The following is a 23,205-nucleotide window of genomic DNA, read 5'->3' on the forward strand; positions in this document are numbered from 1 at the left end:
TTTTTCCAAAGTGTCCAGTTACTGCTGTGGCACCATGTTCCGGAAAATGACTGAGCAGCGGGCTCTTGCACCCAGTGAAAAGGTCATGACTTTCCCGGAGCTGGTGTGCCTGTTGTTTCGACTACGCTGCGGAAATGTCGCTTGAAAGCCCTTACACATCCTCCATACAATCCAGATCTCTCCCCATGCGAGGTCCATATTTTTGGAGCCCTAAAGACAGTTTTTGTTTCGGACGAAGAGGTGCACGCCTATGTACAATCGTCGATTCGCATACAACCGCAAACATTTTTCCATGAAGGCACTGACCGCCTTGTCTCACAGTGGGATATATGTATTCAAAGCTATGGAGATTACTTTTGACATAATAAACACTTTACCTTCTTTTTTACCATCTGTCTCGCTTTCATTCTATTGGCCCTTTTGATTACCAACGGATGACCTATTAGCATTAACTGTATTCCTCTCTTGTTTGAACAGGGAGAGAGCAGGATCCCAAGAATAATATAAACAAACAGCTCCGTCTCTATTTATAAAGGTTCTTGCTAATATCAACTGCTCCCAAATAAAACTGTCGCAGTAGCTGGAGATGCACGTGAGAATCTCTGTTTTATTATATTCCCTTAGGATGACCAGTACTGACGCAGTGTTCTGCACTATTAAATTTTCTCGGCTGCTGTAATTGTGTCTGATGATCGTGTTCTGTACACCATTTCTTTATGGTCCTGATTGTCTGATCAATGTAAGACATGTCACGGTTGCAAGGTATTCGGTAGACACCCGCGGTATGCAAACCAAGATCATACTTTACAGAAATTTATTCTTCATAAATCAAATCTATTCGGCAAGCAATATAAAACAGAAATTAAATTTATAATATTCCTACTTTATCTAATGAAAAATACCATAACCACTTAACGTCAATAAAACACAAGGAAACATCATTCTACCAGAAATGCCCTAACAGGGCCCTAATCTTCGATGATGATCGAAAAACATTTCATGTCGTGTTTCCACAGAATACGACCAATACTACTGGAAACGCTACCTACCTAAAGCAGAAAGGTTGTAGATTTATATGTTAATTCGTTATTTTCACTCACCTGATTCAAAATTGGTTATTGTCGCGACGCTCGTTTGATCTTTCTTCCACTATAATCATTCTCTCAGAAGGTGACTTCGAGGTGGGCTAACTCGGCTGAAAAACTGTCAGAGTCTGGGAAGATGCGGTCTCTATGAATCAAGGTCCAAAGTACAGCTTTCACGCTGAGCCCGATGGTGGCAAATATCAGCCTGAAGATTCTAATGAGTGAGTAAGCTTCCTGTAAAGGGCATGTCCCAACGTACTATCAACCATCATTCTGACCAACACATCAATTCAGGGAAGGCGGCCATCCTATTCCACGCCATAGTGAAACGAATATTTGGGTGGATTGAATTCAGATGTTCTAAAAAGATGGCTAAATTCTCACTGCCATAAGGCCAAACATCATAAGTATCGTCTACATATCAAAAAAAAAAAAAAAAGGATGCTCTGTCGACTCCAGGACATGTTCTCGAAATCACCCATGAACAGATTGGTAATAAAAGGCGAAAATGGTTCACAACCGCAACTTTCTCTCTCTGTTCATAGAGCTGCTCACGAATAAAAAGTGGAAGACAACACACGTCGAAATAAGTTTATTGCAACAACAAATCCAATTTTAACTAACCATAACGAATTAGACAGAGGAATGGAAGTGAAGAGAGAGACCACATTGAAACTTACTAAAATTCAAACGCAATCCCTCTAATCGATTTAAGAAATCCCCTGAGTTCTTAATGTAATGTACAACCAACACATTAGTGGGTATAACAGAGTAGCAAGGTGTTTGGGCACACGGTATCTCGGGGTACCAGTTTTACTGACAACAGGTCTCAGAGGAACCCCTTTTTGTGGATCTTCGAAAGACCATATGATCTAGGAGAGACAGCACACTAACACTTGATATTCTCTTCCAATAAAGAACTATTGATCAAAAGAATTTTAGTCTTCTTCTCAACGATATTTGTCGGGTCAACACTGTGTCAGTGAATATGATGGATCAGATAACGTTCACTACAGGGGCGGGGCGAGAGCGCACAGGAGGACTAATGTTTTTGTAAATCCTCGTCGCTACTAATGTGGAGGCCGAGTTGCCATTGTTGTTATCGTAGGCCGAGTTTGTAAGTTCGTGAAACTGTGGGGCGACTGGTATTATTGTTGTTGTTATTTAAAATGTAGTGTAGAAACACTGCATTTCCCGGCCGATGCACCAATTGTGGGGCGGCTGGTGGAGATTATGTTGTTAATAATATTTTGTGTTTGTAATGTAGAAAAGATGCATTTCCCGGCCGATTAACCATATGTGGGGCGGCGGGTGGAATTAATTGTTATATAAATGTTCCCATTATTTATGCTGTCTTTTGCCATTCTGAACACTGGCTCTCTAACTACAATATTGGCAACCAGAAAGTGATTAGCAAAACGTGAAGCCTGTAATTAGAATTCCTAGTGCCCACTTCATCTGAGAAATACACTTATAGCTACAGCTTATAGCTCTGAGGAATTTGGAGATTGTCTGGGATTCATAATCAAAAACGATCCTGTAAAACCGTTCGCTATATTCTGAAAGTCACAGATCAAAAAAAAAAAAAAAAAAAGAATCCACACAATCTGACTAAAAGAGCAGTTCAGAGTCTAATGCGCTGATGCAACTATAACTGTCCAAATTAAATGTTTAAGTGAATGCTCGCCATAATTTGATGATAATGTTCATCAAACGCCACGCTAAATAATGGTAGAATGTCTGTCCCGCGGCGGCACGTGAAAATACGACATACGCAAACTGAAGTTAGATCATTAAAGTCATCCCAGAATTAACACTTCACTCGAAAATGATTTCATGGTTACGCGTATCCCGAGTAACTTATTACGGCATCCGAGGCTGTTTATAGCAATGATACCGACGCGACGCGACTCCTGGCGCAGGTGGTGTGCTATTCAGCGTCTGGAGAGAACTGAGGCCTTACTTCCTCGCGCAGTGCTCTTATATATAAAGTCGCGGTGCGGACGGCTAAGGGAACGCCTGATCAAATCGGCTCTCCCAACTAGCCGCTGGGCTAGTAATGCACCACTTTAAGTTATTGAATAAATCATCGCTTCCTTTGCTGATGGGCGATGAAGCTCTCAATTTAAATGTGCATTCAGCACACAGGTAAGTAATCATAATAAAAGTCTGACGTGGCTAAGTCAAATATTTTGGGCGAGAGAATTAATTTAATTACACTACACGCAGTAGACGAGCTCTGAACTTGTCCTTTGGAGATACGCTATCGCTATAGTTTTATAGTTATTCAATTGAAACTTCTCACATCTTTATGATTATAGCGGATCTCCCTTCTACTTAAATTTAAACATCCTAGCTTTATTTATTCGCCTACTTAATCTATCTTGTTTCCTTAATTTCTGAGATAAAACCCAGAAAATTATAAATTTCAACTAAAATTTTATTTTGTGAGATCCAAAATACTGTTTCTACTAAATTATTATGAAAAAGGAATCTAAATATAAATTTTTAAGTTTCTAGCTCTTTTCTGTTGCGCCAATGATTTTTACAGAAAAACGTCCAAATTTCGAAAATGGTTAAAGTTATTGACCTGACATTCAACACATATTGATTTAATATTATTCCTGACATGCTAGAAATGTTTCAGGTTATTTACTTGATTTTTAAAGTATTGCGCAACATTTATGACGTCAGAGCTAGTTACAGCGGACTGGGCTGGCACACAAGGGAAAGACTGATGTGAATTTTATACAGCGTGAGTAGGCTGCTTCCCTACAAAACGGCTTCAGGTACAATACACCGCTAAGACAATTTCTGCCTGCCACTATGATACAGCTATGCCCCAACGTCAGGTAACAGGATAGAAGAACAAAGGTTCTACAACACTCCAACAAATTAATAACAAAGTCACACAAATGAGTTAAAAGGATAATTTATCTTTGTGACTTGTTGAATAATGAAGTCTGCAACAACACTGCATGTAATACATAACACAGAAAAGTCCCTCAATGTCCAAGTGCAAATAATCGTAGATAAACTTCACAGCACATAGCAAATGCAATTTACGACAACTGTCTGTTCACTTTTAATGGGGGGTAGGACGTCGAACGGGCCGACTTGGAGCAGGAGAGGCACCTCAGGACATTTTAATTTCCACTGTCTATACTTTTACAAATAAATTCATAAAACTTTAACAGCATGACCAGGAAGGATTCAGGATTCATACTCATAGCAGTGGAAGCTCAAAAACGTAACAAAAAAACATTTATTTACATGTGAAATTTCATCATTTTTTCACTTACTACTGGCTGCATTTGTTACTATAGGTACACTTTTCTTCCTAAGTAAGAGAGATTCTTCAATGACTTTTGCACAGCGTACAAACAATAGTTACAGGTGTATGAAACTCTAGAAGTTATTTGATTTATGAAAAAATGAATGAACCGTTACATTTTAAACTTCATGTTTAGAAAAAACTCAAGTTTTATAAATAATTATCTCAATTTTTTCCACAGTTTTTTAATAGATTTGGAAAATTCTAGAGTTTCATATACCTGTAACTACTGTTTGTATGCTATGGAAAATTCATTGAAGAATCTCTCTTACTTAGGAAGAAAAGTGCACCTATAGCAACAAATGCAGCCAGTAATAAGTGAAAAAATGATGAAATTTCACATGTAAAAAAAGGTATTTTGCTACGTTTTTGAACTTCCACTGCGATAAGTGTGAGTCCTCAATCCTTCCTGGTCATGGTGACAAAGTTTTATGAATTTATTTGAGGAAGTATAGACAGTAGAAATTAAAATGTCCTGTAGTGACTCTCCGGCTCCAAGTCGGCCCGTTTGACGTCCTACCCCCCTTAAGAGTTCACTAAACGACGTTCCCTGTCTAAGTCAGCCCTGGACGATGATCTATAACCAAGTGGGCGAAAGCTGCTCTTCTTTCTTCCGAGTAGGCTTCTGTCCGGTGTTGTCCGGTCATTGGCGGATTGTACTCGACCGGCAACTGGCCGAGGCGAAGTCGATACCTTCACCCTCAGCGCCACCCATGTCGCTTGTGGAACTCGCTCAAGTGGCGAGTCTCTATAGCGCTGGCACCAGCTTGCATCTTTAAGCCTGTGGTGCTTTTTCCCTGGCTGTGGCTTGTTCGGAAGACACAGCAAATGTAACTGGCTAGTATTTTCAAGCCAGTGCGATAAAAATGGCCAAAAATAGTTTCTCTCTGACGTGGAACGGTGTTCCTTTTCAGCAGTGCACTTCAGCTGACATCATAATATTCGCCAATGCGCAACGAAAGATCAATTTTTTCTATCCATATTTCGTGTGGCAGTGCTGCGGAACATATAACAGTAAAGCATCAAGGTGTGCTCAAATCGTTTACGCACCTCTTTTAATATAAACAGCCAGTCTTCTGATTCATTATGACTACAAATGAGATACTTTCATAATTTGTTTGTTCTGGATTATTACAGTTGTAGCAGCTGTTTTGGTTAATCTCAGCAGAAGCTCATCACTGAGCACTTCCGCGCCATCTTGGTGAATGCGCCAAGGTTACACTCCAGGGTCTGGCAAGAATGTCAGCGCAAAGCCGTCATGCCGGCTAGTAATTACTCAGCTGTTTCAGAACTACTGGTTGCTGACGTCCTTCAACTTCGATCACGCAACGAACTTCCAACATCTCCGCTGCTAAGGCTCCGACCTTAGTTTGTAGATTATCGCTCCTCAATCTAACACTGATAGTCTGTAATATAGGAGTAGTCGTCGCTATTCATTCCGTTGCCTTGATAGCGATATTGCGTCTTCTTTTCCTGTTCCAACTTATTTAGTTTTCAGTCTCATAATAAGTCAGTAGCCTTTCTACCTTTCTCTTAATTTCTTAATATATTGCACATCTTCATAGTTAGAGGCAACGTTGGAAAAATCTTGACGCAGGGAAACCATTTACCCAGAGTCTTCCTGCTTCTGCCAATTAAAATATGGTAAAGCCTAAAACAGACAGATTAGGCCAGACAGACTGATCGAGGTCTTATTAGTGTGAACAGTGCCGATCCATCAGTGTAACAGGTTATGCTCGCAAAATATTGACTTGAATTATTTGCGAAAGAATGGAAGAACGTTGGAATGCGATCTCAGGGCAGATCTGGTTAAGTTCCGGATAAAGGTAAAAACAGGCAAAGCAATACTGACCCTGCGACTTACCTTAGAAGATTGGTTGAATAAATGCTAATCCACGTTTATATGGTTTGCAGATTTAGAGAAATCTTCTGTCAATGTCGACTGGAATACACTCTTTGAATTCTGAAAGTAGTAAGGATAGATACATGATGTGAAAGGCTATCTACAACTTGTAGGGAAATCAGGCTGCAGTTATAAGCATCGAAGGGCATGAAAGGGATACAGTAGTTGAGAAGGGAGTAAGACAGCGTTGTAGCCCATCCCCAATGTTATTGAATCTCCACACTGAGTGAGCAATAAAGTTCAAGAAGAAAAAATAAAAGCTTTGAGGTTTTCTTATGAAATTGTAAATCTGTCACAGACAGCAGAGGATCTGGGAGAGCAGTTTAATACAATGAGTAGTGTCTTGAAAAGAGGTTATAATTTGAGTATCGACTAAATAAAACAAGGGTAATGGAAAGTAGTCTAATTAAATAAGGTGATGTTGAGGAAATGAGATATGGTAATGAGACGCTAAAAGAGTAGATAAGATTTTGGGATTTGGGAAGAAAAATAAGCGACGATGGCCGAAACAAAGAGGATTTAAAACGCAGACTGGAAAAACCAAGAAAAGCGTTCCTGAAAAAGAGAAATTTCTTAACATCCAATACAAATTTAGAATAAAGAAGTCTTTTCTGAAGGTATTTCATCAGAGTGCACCCTTGTACGGAAGTTAAACATGGAAAATAAGCAGTTCAGAAAAAGAAAGAATAGAAACTTTTGAAATGTGGTATTACACAGCAACGTTGAAGATTAGACGGGTAGATCGCGTAACTAATGAAGGCTGAGGAAAAATGAAATGTATGGCATATCTTAACTAGAAGAAGGGATCGGCGCTACAGTCTGGAACCGCGCGACCGCTACCGTCGCAGGTTCGAATCCTGCCTCAGGCATGGATGTGTGTGATGTCCTTAGGTTCGTTAGGTTTAAGTAGTTCTAAGTTCTAGGGGACTGACGACCTCAGAAGTTAAGTCCTATAGTGCTCAGAGCCATTTGAACCATTTTTGAAGGGAGCGGTTGAAAGGACAGATCTTGAGCATGAAGGAGACGTCAATTTGGTAACTGAGGAAGATGTTAGGGGTAAAAATTATAGAGGGAGACCAAGAGATGAATGAACTAACAAAGGTTAAATGGGTGTACGTTGCAGTAATTATTCGGAGATGAAAAGGCTTGCACAGGATGAACTAGCTTGAAGAGCTGCATCAAACCAGTCTTCGGACTTAGAACCATAATAACAAAAAAAAATCATGTCATGTTGATCGAATGGTTGCCGCAGCGTTGTATTTATCCTCAATTCCCTGCTTATTGGACAAAGAAATCTTGTCAAGTAATAGGAGTAAATTTAATGTCCTATCCGTCTACATGCAGGTTAGCTCAAATGATCCACATCTGCCTGCAAATCTCACTGACGTCCACTTGTTGTAGAATATTGTAACATATTCCATCGAGCGGTGTAACTCACGGGTTTCCGGAGTGGGAAGGAGCGCCTAGTCCCCGGCACGAATCCTTCTGCCGGACTTGGGTCGAGGTCCGGTGAGCCGGCCAGTCTGTGGATGGTTTTTAGGCGGGTTTCCATCTGCCTCGGCGAATGCGGGCTGGTTCCCCTTATTCCGCCTCAGCTACAATATGTCGGCGATTGCTGCACAAACAAGTTCTCCACGTACTTGTACACCACCATTACTCTACCACGCAAACATAGGAGCTACACTCATCTGGTGTGAGACGTTCCCTGTGGGGAGGGGAGGGGAGGGGAGGGGAGGACACCGGGGGCACAATAACCTTGCGTTCGGTGTGGGGCGGCGGAGGGGTGAAGTGGGCTGCGGTAGTCGGCGTGGGGTTGTGGACCACTGCGGCTGCGGCGGGGACGGAGCCTCTCCGTCGTTTCTAGGTCCTCGGTTAACATTCAACATATAACATATTCCAACCTCGAATATAAGGATGTATCTCTAACAGAATGACCTCTTCTGTGTCATTCAACGTGGATTTCGAAAATATCGGCCATGTGGAACACAACTCGCACAACACTAACATGACACGTCATCAAAGGCACGGATAAAGGCAGTCTGGGGGGTACTGTATTCCATGCCTACTGGACTGACGATTTTTCTGTAGAATTGGCAAGGGAAGTTGTCTTGGGTTGAGAGCCATCGACAGATGAAGTAATGAGGGGTGCAGGAAAAAATGCACTGTGACCGTTGTTGCTAATGTTGTATTAATGACCTGCCAACAATTTTAATAGTAAGCTAAGACTTTTTGCAGACGACGCAGTTATCTATACACTGAAGTGACAAAAATCTTGGGATCGATATGCATGTATACAGACGGCGGTAGTATCGCGTACACAACGTATGAAAGCGCAGAGCTTTGACGGAGCTGTCATCTGTACTGAGGCGATTCTTGTGATGGTTTCCGACGTGTTTATGGCTGAACGACGGGGACTAAGACTCTAAACGCGGAACGGTAGTTGGAGCTAGAGGCATGGGAAAGTCAATTTCGGAAATCGTTAGGGAATTCAATATTCCAAGATCCACAGTGTCAGGAGTGTGCCGACAATGCCACAATTCAGGCATAATCTCCCACCACGGACAATGCAGTGGCCTAGAGCAGCGGCATTTACGTAGAGCTGTCACTGCTAACAGAATGAGTGAAGAAGCGCAGAAACCAATGTGGAACGTACGACGAACGTGTTCGTTAGAACAGTGCCGCGAAATCTGGCGTTAACAAGCTATGGCAGCAAACGACCCATGCGAGTGCCTTTTCTAGCTGCACACGTCGCCTGCAGCGCCTCTTCTGAGCCTCTTCTGAGCTCGTGACCATATTGGTTGAACCCTAGACGACTGGTAAACCCTGGCCTGGTTAGATGAGTCCGGGTTGCAGTTGGCAAGAGCTGACGGTAGGGTTCGAGTGTGGTGCAGACCCACGAAGCCATGGATCCAAGTTGTCAACAAGACACTGCGCAAGCTTGCAGTGGCTCCATAATGGTGTGGTCTATGTTTACGTAGAATGGACTGGGTCGTCTGGTCCAAATGAACCGATCATTGACTGGAAATGGTTATGTTCGGCTACTTGGAGACCATTTTCAGTCATTTATGGGCTTCATCTTCCAAAACAATGATGGATTTTTTGTGAATGACAATGCGCCATTTAACCAGGCCACAATTTATCGGAATGGATTTGAATAACATTCTGGACAGTTCGAGCGAATGATTCGGCCACCCAGATTGCCGACATGATTCCCATTGAACATTTATATGACATAATTGAGAGATCTGTTGTGCACAAAACCCTGCATCTAAAACACTTTCACAATCATGGACGGCTATGGAGGCAACATGGCTCAGTATTTCTGCAGGGGACTTCCAACGGCGTGTTGCGTCAATGCCACGTCGAGCTGCCGCATTACGCCGACTATGCCGGGCAAAAGGAGGTCTGACACAATATTAGGAGGCATCCAATGACTTTTCACCTCAGTTTAATGACGTACTAACTGAAAAAAAATGTTGCACAATGTGCAGACAGGTCTTGATAAGATTCCAAATTGGTGCAAAATTGGCTTTAAATTTTTCTAAAATGTAAAAGTGTGCTTCAAAAAACACAGAAATGTAATATCCCATGATTGCGTTAACTGATTCAATTCGACTACTCTCCGTCACTCTTGTTTTCCTTTTATTGATGTTCTCTCTTGAAGGCCGTACGGTTGGGGTTATCTTCCAAGGATTTGGTGTTCTCGATAAACGTGCCAAATGTCGTACCTGCGACGAGCGCCTTTCACCTAGTTGTGGTGCAGAGAACGTTTCTTCTGGCTCGGTTCCGAGATGACGGGTGCAGTATGCCATTGTTTGTGGTGGGCACTTTCGCAGCTGTTGCGAGCAACTTTCTCCACAACCGTCAGACCAACCGTAGCGTCTAACTCTACAGCATTAGTTAGCATTTACGGTGCATCGACAACAGACGCCAGCTACTTACTCCGGACAAAGTGTTCTACGTCATTGCCACGATATACTTCTGCTCAGAAGCAAGGTGCTTTGTGGGCAAAAGAGGTGTGACGCCGCGTGTAATACAGACGGAAGGCACAGTCTTCCGAAGACTATAACCAAAATATTTTCTACTGGTTACAGCTGTCGTTAATAATTCTGTTCCATTCGGCAACCAATGTGACTAGTGAGATAACTACCTTGTGTTCTTTTTCCGGAGTTGGAGAAGCGTCACGAAATGACAAGTGAAATGTTCCAGTCATCCTTGCAACCCTCCCTGTCCCACGCTGTTGACCTGTTGCACTCATATATTTCTAGAATTATATAACATATCTGAACAAGATTTGCAACACGTGATACCACGCTGAGGGTGCACATTTTGCTGTAGCGGCAACTTATTTAGCACAACTATAGCCACGTCAATTGTACTATTTACGGCAACGCAGATCCTTTCAACACAGCATTTGTTGATGCTGCTGTTACTATAATTTATGGTTAATTCTTTCATCGCAAAAGAAGCGCTTGAATGAGTTACATGTAAAAACCATAACTAAATTTAATAAAGCTTACTAAGACGTATTAATTATGTTAATCCGTGGGATTTCACTATGATCAATTTGCAGTACCCTGAAGGAACAATTCAGGTACAGTACCCAGAAGGAAATAATCATTAATGTAGATAGTTGTAATAAGACGTCGATCTACATCGTACCGCATATTACACGTCACTCCCGAGTTCAACTACAGAACATTCAGCAGCCTGGAATGGCCAATGAGCTTTTACGTTCAAGTGGAATATTATCTTTACGATGTCCCGTTAACTATCAAATGAAAGAGTTAAACAAAGAGAAAAATGCATAGATTCTACATAATTCAATGTGGTGGTAGTGCTCAATATTGGTCTTCGTTAACAGCCAGTGGGAGATATTAATAATGACTTAGTGACAGAGAGATTCCTTAGGATAATGCCGTGAAAGAGAACAAACAGATAAGAATAGATTTCAATTTTCCCTTAACAACACGTAAAATTTAAGGTAGTCGTTCTGTTTTATTTTTTCTCGCTTTAGCAGCTACACTGTCAAATTTCATAATAGTCAACTCGATTTGACGTCTTTCTTTCTTTTTTTCAGCGCGAGATTTCGATGCTGATGCTGCGGAGAAAATGCTGCGAGATGTAAGTACGAAACGTTATTCTGCTAATATGTATATCGTAGGATGAAGAAATCATAAAAGTCTTTACTTATAATGTTGCACAGTCTGTTTTCAACATACTTTCAGGGACTTTAAGATCATAGTGGCGTAGATAATTATCGCCGCAGTAATTTGGCCGGACAGAGGAAAACAGGCGTACAGTTCCACTAAACCGATTATGCGTCAGTATCTTGAATCAAATTTCCAAGTTTTCCGCAGAGTCTCGTGGCGTGGGGGATAGAAGACCCTGTAGATGGTGATCAGTTCATTGCATGGAAGAGTTAAGTGCGCGCGCCGGCCGGTGTGACCGAGCGGTTCTAGGCGCTTCAGTGTGGAACCGCGCTACCGCTACAGTCGCAGGTTCGAATCCTGCATCGGACATGGATGTGTGTGATGTCCTTAGGTTAGTTAGGTTTAAGTAGTTCTAAGTTCTAGGGGACTGATGACCTCAGATGTTAAGTCCCATAGTGCTCAGAGCCAGTTAAGTGCGCGCTTCCCCTCAGAGCTGTCCGCTAGTCATGGTGGTGGTGGTGGTGTTACTGGTGGAAAAAATGGGTTCAGTACTACATAACGCAGAGCGCACCAATGTCCCATAGTAACTACTTGAATTAAAAATCGTACGTAGCTTATTTTCTATACAGAATAAAGTACCAATTGCTATCTTGTAATCTGTTGCTATCGGCGGATCGTATAAATTCTACGGTGATAAAATTACTCTTACTGAAGGTGCATCATTTTATATAGTTGCAGTTATTTTAAGAAAAATCTGAAACTATCTAACTGGAAATACAAGAGAAGAAAATATACAAGGACGTGCTGAAAAGTAAAGCTCCGAATTTTGCATGTGAAAATTCTTAAAGATTTTTAACTAGAACGAAATTATTAATGTAATGTATTCTTCATGTCTACATATTTATTTATCAACATAGTCCCCCAGGCGACGAACACGTTTCTCCGAATGTGAGACCAGCTTTTTGATACGTCACTGTAGAATGTTCCACTCTGTTGATGGAGCGATAACCTCACCTCTCCTTGCACCGCTTCATCACTATCAAAGTGAAGTCCTCAAAAATGTTTGGAAACAGATGAAAATCGAATGCGGCCAGTCGGGAGTGAACGGAGGATGCCCGATGACAGAGAACCAAAGGCGTCGGATTATTACAGATGTCGCAGCGCTCGTTGTCATACTAGAGGACAGGGTTCTCTGTGTGTTCATAAACTCTTCGAATTCGAAGACCGAGTATAGCACACTGTTTTTCACGCATCGACATAGTTACGTTACACACCGTCTTGTTACACGCTACAAATCGGAGCCCTCTAGCGGCAGAGGATTGCAAATACGTAGACATGGAGAATAAAAACGTAAAACGTTAATAACGTTAGTTCTGTTTAGAAATATTTAAGAATTTTCACATACAAAATCGCAGGCATTACTTTTCAGCTCGCCCTCGTACAAAATACCGAAAACTGCAGAAAGTACGTACAACACCTTTCGTGAGATAAAAAAAGACAATATCATAAATCTGCACTATCCGCTAGAGTTTGGAAGACTCAATCTGGAAACATCCCCTTAGTTTTGCTACGTCATTTCTCTGCAATATCCTTTCTTCTAAAAGTGCCAGTACGTAGAATAACCTTAAGGATGATGACTACAGTAGTGATAAGCACAAAACTAAAACTGTCAAGTCGTACCCCATCATTAAATAACCCGAGCACATCGTGACAAATGATGAAGAAAAAATATAATATTTTACTGATCAGAATTTGTAAAAGTTTCTCGCAAGTAGTATTTTCTACAGGTCGCCAACAATTTGAAACTTTTATGATGAACAATTTATCGTCTGTAGTTAAATTCAAACTTTCATCGAAATGAAATGAATGATTTGCTTTCCTTAGCCAAGATCATCTCTGGTGCTATTTTCAGCTTTCATAAGCTCATTAGTGGAACGAATAATTTGCCTCAAGTTTCTTTGGCTGTTTTATATTGATCCTATGCACTCTAAACGGATGTTGGACTGCTCATATAGTCGATATTTGTCATTATAACTAATCGACGCAATAACCTCGATAACTGAGGAGCCTCTCGAGTGTGAAAACAGTTCTTCAGCGTCAGCCGTTATGACTAGTGGTCTGTTTCCCGTGGCGGCGACAGGTCATTGTTCGCTAATAGCAAAGACTAACTCGGTGCATAATTTCACTGAAGTGACAAAGTCATGAGGTTCCTCCTAATATCGTCTCAGACCTCATTTTGCCCGGTGTTGTGCAGCTTCTCGACGTGGCATGGACTCAACAAGTTGATGGAAGTCCCCTGCAGAAATATTGAGCCATTCTGTCTCTATAGACGTCCATAATTGCGAAAGTGTTGCCAATGTAGGATTTTGTGCACGAACTGACCTCTCAAATGGTTCAAATGGCTCTGAGCACTATGGGACTTAACTTCTGAGGTCATCAGTCCCCTAGACCTCAGAACTACTTAAACCTAACTAACCTAAGGACATCACACACATCCATGCCCGAGGCAGGATTCGAACCTGCGACCGTAGCAGTCGCGCGGTTCCAGACTGTAGCGCCTAGAACCGCTCGGACACTCCTGCCGTCCTACTGACCTCTCGATTACATCCCTTAATAATGGACCGGACTCTTGTCAATCGATCTGAGTGGCCAAACCATTCGCTCGAATTGTCTAGAATGTTCTTCATGTCAATCGCGAAAAGTTGTGACCCGATGACGTGGTACATTGTCATCTGTAAAAATTCCATCGTTGTTTCGGACCATGACGTCGGTGAATGGTTGCAAATGGTCATCAAGTAGCCGAACACCCAGTCCATTCCATGTAAACACAGCCCACAACATAATGGAGCCACCGCCATGCTTGCGCACTGCCTTGTTGACAACTTGAGTCCGTCTCTTCATGGGGTGTGCGCCTTGCCCTACAGCTCTTACCAACTGAGAACCAGCTCGCGGTTTTCGTTTAAAGTTCGCCGGCCGCTGTGGCCGAGCAGTTCTAAGCGCTTCAGTCCGGAACCGCGCTGCTGCTACGGTCGCAGGTTCGAATCCTACCTCGGGCATGGATGTGTGTGATGTAGTTAGGTTTAAGCAGTTCGAAGTCTAGGGACAGATGACCTCAGATGTTAAGGCTCGTAGTGCTTAGAGCCACTTGAGCCACTTGTTTAAAGTTCGACGCGAAAGAGGCGCTGCAGGTCATGTCGTGCTGTTAGCAAAGGCCTCGGTCATCTGCGCCACAGCCCGTTAACTCCAAATTTCGCCGCACTTTCCTAACGGATACGTTCGTCGTACGTCCCATGATGATTTCTGCTAGTGCTTGAGTTTTGGTATTCTCGCCACACTCTTGGTGCTGCGCATCTCGGAATATTGAATTCCCTTACACTTTCCGAAATGGAATGTCCCATCCGTCTAATTCCAACTACCATTCCACATTCAAAGTTGTTAATTCCTGTCGTGTGGCCGTGACCTGTATAATTTATTACGCGATGTTTACGGTTGATCCAGCGTCACTGATAAACAAAATGAAATTGTCTATCTCGATGGGTCCCTATAATTAAATATTCTACAATCCACCAGTTCACAGCTTTAATTCGCCTTACCAGACAACCATATCGAGGTTTATAGTTTACAACGAAATTGCGTATAGGATTCAATACAGGTCACAGCGCCAGTGATATAATCTGTAATATAATCTGAATACTGCCTTTATAGAACGAATAACATAAGGATAAGGATTCGTACAGATTTTGCAAACTGAATTCTTTTTTGGACGCTATTGTTGTCGTGGTATTCAGTCCGAAGACTGGTTTGATGAATCTCTCCATTCCCGTCTGTCCTGTGCTGGCCTCTTATCTCCACTGCAACCAACATCCAAATTAACAGACTTACTGTACTCAAGCCTTGGTCTACCTCTCTAATAATTACTGATACACTGCCAGAAAAAAGTTAATACATACTTTTGGAGGTTTCCAATTCACTCAACATTTTTATTCTTATTCCTTTGTTAGTTACCCTTTTGTTCCCCACCACGCCCACACCCCACTATAATAGCTTCTTCTTCATTTCACTAGTCATTTTATAACCCCCTCCCCCCCCCCATCCATCCTTCTACATCCCTCCCCCTTACACTTACACTCCACATGCCTACAGACTTCAATGAATGATTTAAGGTATTCTAGACCTTGTGTTTCTTCTCAATTGTTTACTACCTCTTTAAGGGGATACGGAATCACCTATCCCCGCAATGTTAATATATGCCTACTATAGGGAACATTTTCTCACAAACTACTGGAGACAGAGAGGTAAAAATTTTACTGTATGTGCATTCATATGTTACAACAATACTGAAACAACAGTTTATTGTCAAAGTATTTTCTTACAGAGATATTGTACATTTATTTTTAAGTAAATTTTTTCCATCGCTTTTTACTAGACTATCACCCCTAAGTCTTTTGAAAATCAAGTAATTAAAAACTCGTTGTTTCAGTATGTAATAGGGACCTATGTCACTACGTCATAAAAATTTCAGACTTCTAGGTTGACCAGTACCTGAGATAATGTTCCTAGATGAAGTAAAAAGTAAACTTACGGGAAACGGAGAAAGAAGATTAAAACATTCCTGATCCGTAGCTAATACCCCCTTCACAGTCTTCATAATCATCTTCCAGTCTTCTTTTGGCACCCCTCTGCACCTGTCTTGCTTTTTTCACTAATGTCTTGATTATATTATCAGCATGCCTTAGTCTGTGCTGATCTAAAAAGAACATAGCACGTACCGTACGGGAACCAACACACATACCCAACTTTTGAAGGACCTGGCATTTAGTTATATTTCCAAGATTGAAGGTTGCCACAGCATCATACACACCAAAATGTAGTGTATTAATTCCGACAAACACTGTTTTTGGGAGACGATGCCATATCACACTATTCAAGCACTCGTTGGGGTTCTGCGTTTTTCCGTGAAGACATTTCATCAGAAGACTTCTGTCAGCCAGATCTCTGAAAATGGGCTTTATTTCTGCCATGATGGCTGATGGTAGACTGTGGTGGTGAATGTATTTCTCTCCTGTTGTTAGTCCCCTATTGTATTTACACCAGCTGTTTTCACCTTTGGGGCACAAACCATGTTGTGGATGCTCATCCGTGGATGCGGTGTGGAAATATAAAGCCCATATAGCTCTCCTCATTTCTTCAAGATTGCCTGTATTTTGCCTGATTGCAAGGCCATAGCAGTTCTGAATGTGGTCTATTATGGAATCAGTCAATCTTCCTCTGCCATCCAAGGTTTTCCCATCATCTAGTTTTTTCCCTTTCATAACTGATTTTAACCTTCTCAGCCTGGCACCCATTCTCTTCTGCACATGTCCTATACATTCAAGTTTGCTTATATTTACACTGTTCCCATATGGTTTGCTTTCCAAAACTTCTTTGAATGCTTTAGAGTCACCATCTCCCAGATATTTGACATAGCGAACATTATACCACTGTGAAGAGCGATGAAAAATTTTCTTCACCCCAGCAACCTCCATGCCACCACTACTACCATAATAATTAGCAATACAGTCATCACTGTGTTCATTTTTCAGCCTGCCTGTGCACCTACAGTATTTAGACATTATTGCAACATCAATAACCTTGCCAGTATCAACACTAGTTGCTGTTACAACACCATTGTTGGAGGTGTGGCCCCTTTTCTGCCACGTGCCATCAAACGCCACTGTGAGGTCACGACTGCCGTCATTTTCTTCCACTGCTTCTTCCACAGCAACCTGCATTGACTTCTGTGCTACATCTTCAACTGCAGATCCTAGTACATAATTGTAAGCTTCAAACTTTGAAGGTGCACTTGGAAGATTTAGAACACCACATAGCATATCACCAGCTGCTTTGCCCTTACCAATTGCTCGCAATCCATAAACTAACCTAATATTTACACTATAAAGTTCAGTTTTCTTGTATCCATTATTTACAGTTACTGAAACCGAACTTGGAAACTTACAGCTGTATTTACAAACACTGCATATTAAATTAAACTGGGCAGCCAGGCCAACATGGGATTCTACTTTCAGAGAAACGTTTCCATGACATTTTTTGCAGCACAAACTGTTTTCAAGAGCTTCACACAATATATTCGTATCAATGAGTTCAAAAACTTCATTCCCTCTATCAAGTAAATTATATTTCTCTTCCAAATCTCTTAGTTTTTTATGAGAAGCACTGTTTTCATTTGGTGTAAGTTCGTTCGGCAAATCAGTAATAAGTGGATTCACATTTTCCAACAGTGATGATGATGAACTGCTTTGCTTTGCTAATGAATCATTATTTCTTTTCTTTTGCCAGTTCACACGCTTTTTAAATACTTTTGCTTTAGCTCTAGGCATTTTCACTGCGAAAAATGAAGCACTAAATACGAAATAACTCAACAACAACTACTTTCTTATATCACACTGTTTACAAAACAGTCCCGCCACAAAGTCAAAGAGTAACTTGAGGAAACCAGAGAGAAACATTTTAGGGCAACTAGTGTATAAATAGTCGCTGGAAACCGGGATATTTGAATTCATGTCACTTTAAAGGTACTGCCAAAAAGTTCATGGTCAGCCACGAGAGACGTGTATAACTAAAGTGCAATACCCGATCTCACAAATATATAAAAATAAAATAGTTATAATTGTAGTAGAGCTATGTATGATACGTCATTTTAAAGAGGAAACATGGCAGAATATAATACGCCAATAAAAAAAATTCGATTTTTTAACCCAAAATCCGATTCTGTATCCCCTTAAGAAGTATCTATGATCAATAATGCTACATTTATCTTTGTTGTTACGAAATAGGAATTAACCCACCTGGGGCTTTCATATGTGGTACCTGATTGAGTTGTTAACATTACTATGTCATTTTTACGTCATATAAATAAGATGTCACTACTGTAACATATAAATAAGATTTATAGCACCAAGATTACAGCCATATGTATCAATACCACGGTGCACTCACGTTTGTAATTGTATCTCATCAACCATTAACAAATACGAGGATATCGCTACCCTTTTTATTATGTTAAATTTAAATGTGCTGTTTAACATGAAATCTTTTGATTCTTTTATTTGCTTAAATGCTTGTATGTACATGACATGTTTCACATACCTGTCTGTGTTCTTTGCACTTATTCCTAAGTAATGTACCACCACATATAACAGGATTCACACGCCTGATGACACGTACATGATAAATATCGCTTCAAACCTCACTGGTTAATTAATGAGTGAGTAGAATAAGTAATTGCACTGTATTGTATTAATTCTGAATTGAGACTAAATTACACAACTTAGAGTTAGCCATGTGTTAATATCACGTACAAAGCTGTATATTTACCTACTAAAATGTACTTTAAACAACGTCAATGACTAGCTGGACTGCTATATTTATGGATGCAGCGAACATTGTTGAGAGGTTTGTTACTGTTTATGTTTATGAGCAGGCAACTTCATTTGTACGGAGATAAACAGGTACTGCAAAGATGTAACAACTACCAAAGAAAATAAATTGCTCATAGCCTTTCCTATCCTAGCGGACACGGAGTCCAAAGCCTAAAAAAGGTCACCTGCTTGTAACAGGAATTTCTTTGGCTAAGACAATTTGACACTTGGCCAACTGTAATTCAGTCAAGATGGTGTACTCAGTAATGAAACAAAGCAGCAGGCTCTGCCAGAAATATCGACTCTTAGACAATGTGTCTAATAGTGTATTTTAATACGACAGTATGCCATCTTAGCAATTTATAACACTTATAAGTAAGCATTACAAATATGAATTCTTATACGGTTATATCGGGGCAACGGCCTTGCCGCCGTGGTCACACCGGTTCCCATGAGATCACCGAAGTTAAGCGTTGTCAGGCGTGGCCGGGACTAGGATGGGTGACCATCCAGGCCGCCATGCGCTGTTGCCATTTTTCGGGGTGCACTCAGCCTCGTGATGCCAATTGAGGAGCTACTCGACCGAATAGTAGCGGCTTCGGTCAAGAATACCATCATAAAGACCGGGAGAGCGGTGTGCTGACCACACGCCCCTCCTATCCGCAGCCTCCTCTGAGGATGACACGGCGGTCGGATGGTCCCGGTAGGCCACTCGTGGCCTGAAGACGGAGTGCTTTTATACGGTTTCATCACTTGTTAAGTATTTCACTGTTATTGTCTAACCCGCTTTCAGGAAACAATAATGGCACTTTCAAGCCGAAATCATGATTGTGTAAGTGTAAATGAAACACTGTAAATAAACAACAGTCTAATGGCGGTACTGACTTTAAAGAAATCGACATCTATTGTTGCAATTGTGCGTATGGAGTACATGAAATGATTACATTTACGGATCAATGGCACAAGCGGTTCTGAGGTACCACGTATCGAACCATGATGTAACACCTATATCAGCGCATGGTGTAGCCTCGAGGGGCAGCAATGCAGGCACTGACTATTTCATCCAGTCGATCGTACAGATAGCGAATACTGACTTGGGATACGTCATGTCACGACTCCTCGACCTAACCATGCAGTTTTGTAAGAGTTGTCGGCCGCACGAGTCTCTTCTCTCGCCATCATATCGCACACACGCTCGATTGGAGACAAGTCGGGCATCGTGCTGACCAGGGAAGTTGCCGCACTTCTTACAGAGCACACTGAATTTCACTGGCAGTGTATTTGCGAGTATTATCCTGTTTGAACTGCACATCACTCTCCTGTTGCAAGAACAGCAAAAGAATCCGTCTAGCAACATCCTGTACACACCGAACGCTGGTTAGCGTCCCCTCCAGAAACACCTCCTGACGGCACCTGTTGGGCTTCGATGATGTAGCGTGAGTGGAAGACGGGAAAGAGGTGTGCGTGCCCGTAGTCCAACTGCTAATAACCCGTTCGCAACAGTTCGTGTTGACACGTATTTTACAGAAGTACGAAATATGGCGCGTACTTCAATGCGAGATGCTTTTAATAATTTCCACAACGAAACTCTGTCTCGAAATCTGGCACAAAACCCAAAGAGATTCTGGTCATACATAAGGCACACCAGCGGCAAGACGCAATCAATACCTTCACTGCGCGAAAACAACGGTCAAGTCACTGATGACAGTGCCACTAAAGCAGAGTTATTAAACACGGTTTTCCGAAACTCCTTCACCAAAGAAGACGAAGTAAATATTCCTGAATTCCAATCAAGAACAACTGCCAAGATGGGAATCATACACGTAGATATCCTCGGTGTAGCAAAGCAGCTTAAATCACTTAATAAAGGCAAGGCCTCCGGTCCAGATTGTATACCACTCAGGTTCCTCTGAGAGTATGCTGATAAAATAGCTCCATATTTAACAGTTATATACAACCATTCGCTCACAGAAAGATCCGTACCTAAAGACCGTAAAATTGCTCAAGTCACACCAATACCCAAAAAGGGAAGTAGGAGTAATCCTCTGAATTACAGGCCTACATCACTAACGTCGATTTGCAGTAGGCTTTTGTAACATATACTGTATTCGAGCATTATGAAGTACCTCGAAGAAAACGATTTATTGACACATAGTCAGCACGGTTTCAGAAAATATCGTTCTTGTGAAACACAACTAGCTCTTTATACTCATGAAGTAGTAAGTGCTATCGACAGGGGATGTCAAATTGATTCCATATTTTTAGATTTCCAGAAGGCTTTCGACACCGTTCCTCACAACTGTCTTCTAACCAAACTACGTGCCTACGGAGTATCGTCCCAGTTGTGCGACTGGATTCGTGATTTCCTGTCAGAAAGGTCACAGTTCGTAGTAATAGGCGGAAAGTCGTCGAGTAAAACAGAAGTAATATCCGGCGTTCCCCAAGGAAGTGTTATAGGCCCTCTATTGTTCCTGATCTATATTAACGACATAGGAGCCGTCTTAGATTGTTTGCAGATGATGCTGTCACTGATCGTCTTGTAAAGTCATCAGACGATCAAAACGACTTGCAAAATGATTTAGATAAGATATCTGTATGGTGATAAAAGTGGCAATTGACCCTGAATAAGGAAAAATGTGAAGTTATTCACATGAGTACTAAAAGAAATCAGCTACATTTCGATTACGCGATAAGTCACACAAATCTGAAGGCCGTAAATTCAAATAAATATTAGGGATTACAATTACAAATAACCTAAAGTGGAACGATCACATAGACAATATTGTGGGTAGAGCAAACCAAAGCCTACGATTCATCGGCAGAACACTTAGAGGATGCAACATGTCTACTAAAGAGACTGCTTACACAGCGCTTGTTCGCCCTATTCTGGAGTATTGCTGTGCGGTGTGGTATCCGCATCAGGTGGGACCGACGGATGACTACGAAAAAGTACAAAGAAGGGCAGTTCGTTTTGTATTATCGCGAAATAGGGGAGATAGTGTCACAGACATGATCCGTGAATTGGAGTGGCAATCATTAAAACAAAGGCGTTTTTCGTTGCGACGGGATCTTCTCATGAAATTTCAGTCACCAGTTTTCTCCTCCGATTGCGAAAACATTCTGTTGGTACGCACCTACATAGGGAGAAATGATCATCACGATAAAATAAGAGCCGGCCGGTGTGGCCGAGCGGTTCTAGGCGCTTCTGTCTGGAACCGCGCGACCGCTACGGTCGCAGGTTCGAATCCTGCCTCGGGCATGGATGTGTGTGATGTCCTTAGGTTAGTTAGGTTTAGGTAGTTCTAAGTTCTAGGGGACTGATGACCTCAGGTTTTAAGTCCCATAGTGCTCAAAGCCATTTGAACCATTTTTTGATAAAATAAGAGAAATCAGGGCTCGCAAAGAAAAATTTAAGTGTTCGTTTTTCCGGCGTGCCGTTCGAGAGACAACTTGAAGGTGGTTCATTGAACCCTCTGCCAGGCACTTTATTGTGAATAACAGAGTAATCACGTAGATGTGAGATGTAGTGTGTACTCACAAGCCCTTTTATCTATGCTGTGGTAGCTGTACGGTCTGCCACTGCTGTCTTTACAAGACGATGATCCAGGCGGGCGTTTTTGCTGCGTGGTCGGCCAGAACCTCGTCTACGGGTGTGGGAATGTTCGTGTGACCACTGACACCAGCGTCGTTCCACTGCTGACGCAGCACGTCCAACTAGCGTAGCAATTCTCGGAAAGGACCATCCCGCCACTCACAAGCCCACAATTTGACCCCTTTCAAACTCCGCTCATTTGACTGTTGGCAGCACGAATGCGTCACCGTAGCATAGTTGCCTGCTTGTTTCACACGTTTGCGCCACAATGAGCCTTCTGGCTGTGGGCATTCTCTGTTAAGGGGAGTAGGACGTCAAACAGGCCGACTTGGAGCAGGAGGGACGCCACAGGACATTTTAATTTCCACTGTCTATACTTTTACAAATAAATACATAAAACTTTGTCAGCATGACCAGAAAGGATTCAGAATTTACACTCATAGCAGTGGAAGTTCTAAAACACAACGAAGTAATTTTTTTTTACGTGTGAAATTTCATCATTTTTTTCACTTATTAATGGCAGCATTTGTTGCTATAGGTACACATTTCTTCATAAGTAAGAGAGATTCTTCGATAAATTTTGCACACCATACAAACCAAACTTACAGGTGTACGAAACTCTAGAATTTATTCAATTTATGAAAAAATGAATGAGCTGTTACATTTTAAACTTCATTAGAAAAAACTCAAATTTTATAGTTAATTACCTGAATTTTTACC

At 41.6% G+C, this 23,205-nt stretch overlaps 1 protein-coding gene and 1 pseudogene across 1 annotated transcript in view; both read left to right on the forward strand.

Annotated features, from left to right (window-relative positions):
* LOC124754405 (SEC14-like protein 2) overlaps positions 1-23,205 on the forward strand; it is a 306,366-nt gene that overhangs the window by 194,537 nt on the left and 88,624 nt on the right. Inside the window, exon 3 of the mRNA XM_047249026.1 lies at positions 11,403-11,446. Within this exon, the coding sequence (XP_047104982.1) occupies positions 11,403-11,446 (44 nt within the window). The remainder of the gene's footprint in view (positions 1-11,402; positions 11,447-23,205) is intronic.
* On the forward strand, positions 19,309-19,426 carry LOC124722597 (annotated as a pseudogene).

The sequence above is a fragment of the Schistocerca piceifrons genome, chromosome 1 (genome assembly GCF_021461385.2).
Source record: "Schistocerca piceifrons isolate TAMUIC-IGC-003096 chromosome 1, iqSchPice1.1, whole genome shotgun sequence".
NCBI classification, from domain to species: domain Eukaryota; kingdom Metazoa; phylum Arthropoda; class Insecta; order Orthoptera; family Acrididae; genus Schistocerca; species Schistocerca piceifrons.